At 42.5% G+C, this 4,396-nt stretch overlaps 1 protein-coding gene across 14 annotated transcripts in view; it reads left to right on the top strand.

Moving 5' to 3' along the window:
* Nucleotides 1-4,396, top strand: part of trpm3 (transient receptor potential cation channel, subfamily M, member 3) — a 166,971-nt gene that overhangs the window by 84,163 nt on the left and 78,412 nt on the right. For all 14 annotated transcript variants that reach the window (XM_014012547.1, XM_014012545.1, XM_014012554.1 and 11 more), the window contains exons 2-3: nucleotides 2,063-2,142; nucleotides 3,200-3,401. In XM_014012547.1, coding sequence (XP_013868001.1) covers nucleotides 2,063-2,142; nucleotides 3,200-3,401 — 282 coding nt within the window. The remainder of the gene's footprint in view (nucleotides 1-2,062; nucleotides 2,143-3,199; nucleotides 3,402-4,396) is intronic.

Genomic DNA, 4,396 nt, shown 5'->3' with positions numbered 1-4,396 from the left:
GGTGGGGGTGTGGGGGGCGAGGGAGCCTGGATGAGAGGGTGATGGTGGCAGATTTTGACTGTAATGGAGTCAAGACCCCTAACAGGCTGTCAGATGCTGGTTATTTGCTGCACTGTCATGCCTCACGGACACAAGCCCCACACACAGTTACAAGAGTCAGTCCAGTGTCGAGCTCAGCAGCTGGTGTGTATATATTTGTGTGTGTGTGCACGCGTGCAGTAATAAATATTAATTACACTACAGAGTGCAGGCCGTGCGCCATCTCCTCTTACCCTTTGCAACCTCATAAACAGGTCTGCTGAGGGTAAGGGCAAGAGTCAGAGGGAACCACGGTAGAGATAATAAAATAGTTGAATTGGTTTTTATTAACTATATGTACTGTTCCAGAGGTTTTACCTCAGAAATTGAGTAAAATGAGTTTTACTTCAGCTGATTGAGTATAAAAAAGTACCACATTCTCCACTTGATTGAACTGAAGTGAATTGAATAAACCTTTATGGTCACTGTACAGAGCACAAAGAAATTACAGTTCAGAACACCCATTCAGATGAGTGGGTCTATTTCATGTCATGTGAAAGTGGCGGATGAATACACAGCAATGGCATGACAGAGAAAGAATTTGGCTGTGTGTGTGTGTGTGGGGGGGGGGGGTGTAGTTGAGGCCTGCTGAGTCATCGTAGTCAGGGTGATTTGTAAAAAGCAGCCCCACTAGCCCCGCAGAGTAATGGTTTATCGTAGGAAGTCTGGTGTTAGGGTAAGTGTGCAGGTCTGGCCTGGTTGTAGATGGTTGCGGTGGGTTTTGGCGTGCCTCGGTGTGACAGGGCCAGTCAGGCGGATGGGGATGGAAGCCGATGTTGTTGTAGCTGTGACAGTGAGGGGGGGAAGCCCTGTGAAAGCAGCTCTCAGCTTTGTTGACTGGGAGAGGACATGTAGCAGCTCTCCCAGCGCAAAAAGACAAAAAAATTGACATTTTGTTTTTACTGTGGTTGTGCTTCCTCTGCTATGGACTCAATGTTTGTTCTGCCTGCCATGCTGGTCAAAGTCATTTGTGAGATTTTGGCCCTTCTCTTGACTTCTGATGTTGCCACAAAAAAATCTCACACAGACACTTCTGAGAATACTGTTGTCAGCCAGGGAAGTGCAACCGTTAACCCACAATGTGTTCGGGTGAAAGAGTAGAGAGTTAATGTCCCAATTTATCTCAGAAACGAAACGTTAACGTCAAGCAGTAAGAAGCACGTGTGTTTGAGTAATGTCCAGTAAGACAATGATGATGATTAATGACTTTTAATTGTATTTGCTGGCTACCTTATTGTAACCAAAATTCGCAAGATCAAAATGGATCATCTCTTCAAACTGTTCAATGCGCAGCTTGTTGTATTAAAGTTCAATATAGTCACAGAGGAAGTAAATGGTATAATTGTTCAAACAAAAGATAATATGTGCATGTATTTTTCTGTATGTCTTACCTTTTCTTCTGGGCAACTTACACACCTGTCTTTGGTTCTTTAAAGTCATCCGGGTCATGCCGGAAGCAGGATAATTGGCTTCACTTGATCGCCCTGTTGCTCAAACCTGCAGCAGATGCCACTGCCTCATGTCCCAATTTCCCAAATTCACTTTCGCTGCCTGCATTACCTCAGATACCCACTCTTTTGTATATAAATGTGCACACGTACTGTAGATTTAGTTGGCTGCACATGCAAGTGGCAAATGATGCGAGCGCTCACATAATTTACTGCCTCGATGCACCAAACATCCATTTTCTCTTTTACTAGACCTTCATCTCGTCTGACTTGAGATGTGTGACACAATATAAAAAGAAAATGAAATTCTGTTTGCTGATCCTAAAGCCATTTTGCATGTGTAATTGCTAATTTTAAACTTGTTTTTTTACCCAGCTTCCTTTTGAACATTTCTTCAACACCTTAAAGTGTATATGCTTTATTTATAAAGGCCAAAGTTAAATGGCTGTTAACAAGCAGTAACCAATCCAGAACCAGCTCACCTGTTATTTTTTCATGCTCATACTGACTGAATGTTTCTGTCTCCACCTCTGCAGGCACAGAAATCATGGATAGAAAGAGCATTCAGCAAGAGAGAATGTGTTCATATCATAGCGAGTTCCAAAGACCCCCATAGGTGAGTAGAAATGCATAAAAACACTTATAAACTTGACATGTGTCATTTATATTTACTCTTAATTGGTTAATAATTATAAGATAATAAGTAGAAACTTTCATTGTTAATTCTGTGCTTGTTTTCACTCCATTTCATAAAAAAATAATGAATATAATTTCTTAGAGTAAATGTTTTGTATAAATAAAATTACTCCTTTTTCTTATTTAACTTGTGTTCTATGGTGTCTTGAGATACGTGGTTGTAAGACATAAACTTTAAATTCAGTACTGAACATAGTGTGATCACTAGCAATGCTAGGTTGTTTACTCTGAATCTGTCAACGTACTTTTTCATTCTTTCCCCCAAAGTCCCAATGGTCTTCCATGGTTTTAACTACAGCTGATGGTAATGCTGGATAAACAATGAAACGCACAAAGCTCCAACACATTAGCATAAACATACAAAATCTAAGGGAAGAGGGTAGAGGAAGAGATGCCCTTCTAAAAAAATAAGGCTTGTGCTCCTGCTTAAGTCAGAGGGCGGAAAAGAAGCTTTGGTAAAATAAATAATGACGAGAAGATCAAATGAAAATCAAAACCTCCTGACTCTCTTCCTCCGAGGACTCCCACTCCGCTCTGTGAGGCAAAAGCACAAACCAGCATTCACCACATCTAAATAAGCATCTACTCATGTAGGAACAGTACATGACTGTCATTCTGCCAAGTCCTGTAGCTGCTGAGAGGGAGAAAAAAAACAGACATATGTTTAAAAAGGATGAAACAGAAAGAGACAGAACCAGTGAAGTTTTGCTCAAATCCTTCCCCCCGTCTTTCCTCCCAATAAGAAGATGAAAGTGAGATGACAAGCTGCCATTTCAGTCTTGCCCACCTCTTACATGTGATTATGGCAGCTTTCACACTCTTTTCTCTGTCACTCTCAGTTGCACAGGAACCCCCCCCGCTTTCGTACTGTTACTGTTTGCTTGGGGCTCAGATGTCTCAACATTTCAATTATTTTCTGGAAAGCTCTGTGAAATATGCCAGTCTTCCATTAAATCCTGCTTTCTTCTCTCGCTCAGGTGCTGCTGTGGTCGTCTCATAGGTCAGCATGTGGGTTTGCCGCCCGGCATCTCGTCCAGTCAGAATGACAAGGCCGAGCGTTTGGCCAAGAATGACAGCCTGTCGGAGAAGTGGTCGATCAGCAAACACACACAGCTCAGCCCCACTGATGCCTTTGGCACCATCGAGTTCCAGGGAGGAGGACACTCCAATAAAGCAATGGTGACTTTTTCAGTATTTACCTACTTCAGTTAAAGCAAACGTCAAGTTGAAACATACACAGTTTGACATCCCTGTTGTTGTCCAAAACTGTAATGTCAAACTTCTTTTTTCATGTGTCAAACTCATTCTAACCAAGGGCCACATGAGCGTTATGGTGGCCCTCAAAGGGCCAGTTGTAATTAACTTTTACGGTTCAAAGTTTAACTTTGACTAAACACAAAATGTAACGTTCCTCATCTCACTGCTGCAGCTGAGCACTGCTAACATACTAACTGAGCTCTTCAAAGTATTTCCTGCATGGAACACTGTTTTAACTAACACATTCTCACTCCCGACTCGTCACGTATTGACGCTTTTCCAAGGTGCCCTCTTCATCTTATTTTGGTACACCCGGCGCGTCATTTATTGATGCACCAGGCATTTCCATGTTCCCTCGGCGTCCGGGTTTGACGTGTTGGGACGCAAAGTCTAGGGGTCTTTGAGTTGGGGTCCGTGGTTAATATTAGGTATCAGGGTTCATGGTTAATTTTAGGTAGTGGGGTCAGGGATAGGATGTCTAGGGCGAATATTAGGTCATTTTTGGCTTTGGAACACATAGTTGGCGTGAATTTCCTACACTTTCTAAAAATGGTTAATTTTAGGTATCAGGGTTGATCAAAGGAAAAAAAAATTGTATAGGTCCTCTGGACGGGTTCTTCTTTAATGAAACGTTTCGTCTCTCTTCCAAGAGACTTCTTCAGTCTGACAGTTTCAGGCAAAATTCAGGCTTTTGAGTCCTGCCTCCAGGTGACTGATACTCACATCACATGGCCATCGTTCACAGGTGACTGATACTCACATCACATGGCCATCGTTCACAGGTGACTCATATCATATCAGTCACCTGTGAGCGATAGCCAGGTGATGTGAGTATGAGTCACCTGTGAACGATGGCCATGTGATGTGAGTATCAGTCACCTGTGAACGATGGCCATGTGATGTGAGTATCAGTCACC

The sequence above is a fragment of the Austrofundulus limnaeus genome, unplaced genomic scaffold, assembly GCF_001266775.1.
Source record: "Austrofundulus limnaeus strain Quisiro unplaced genomic scaffold, Austrofundulus_limnaeus-1.0 Scaffold92, whole genome shotgun sequence".
In the NCBI taxonomy this organism is placed as follows: Eukaryota; Metazoa; Chordata; class Actinopteri; order Cyprinodontiformes; family Rivulidae; genus Austrofundulus; species Austrofundulus limnaeus.
This window is presented reverse-complemented; position numbering and strand designations above follow the sequence as displayed.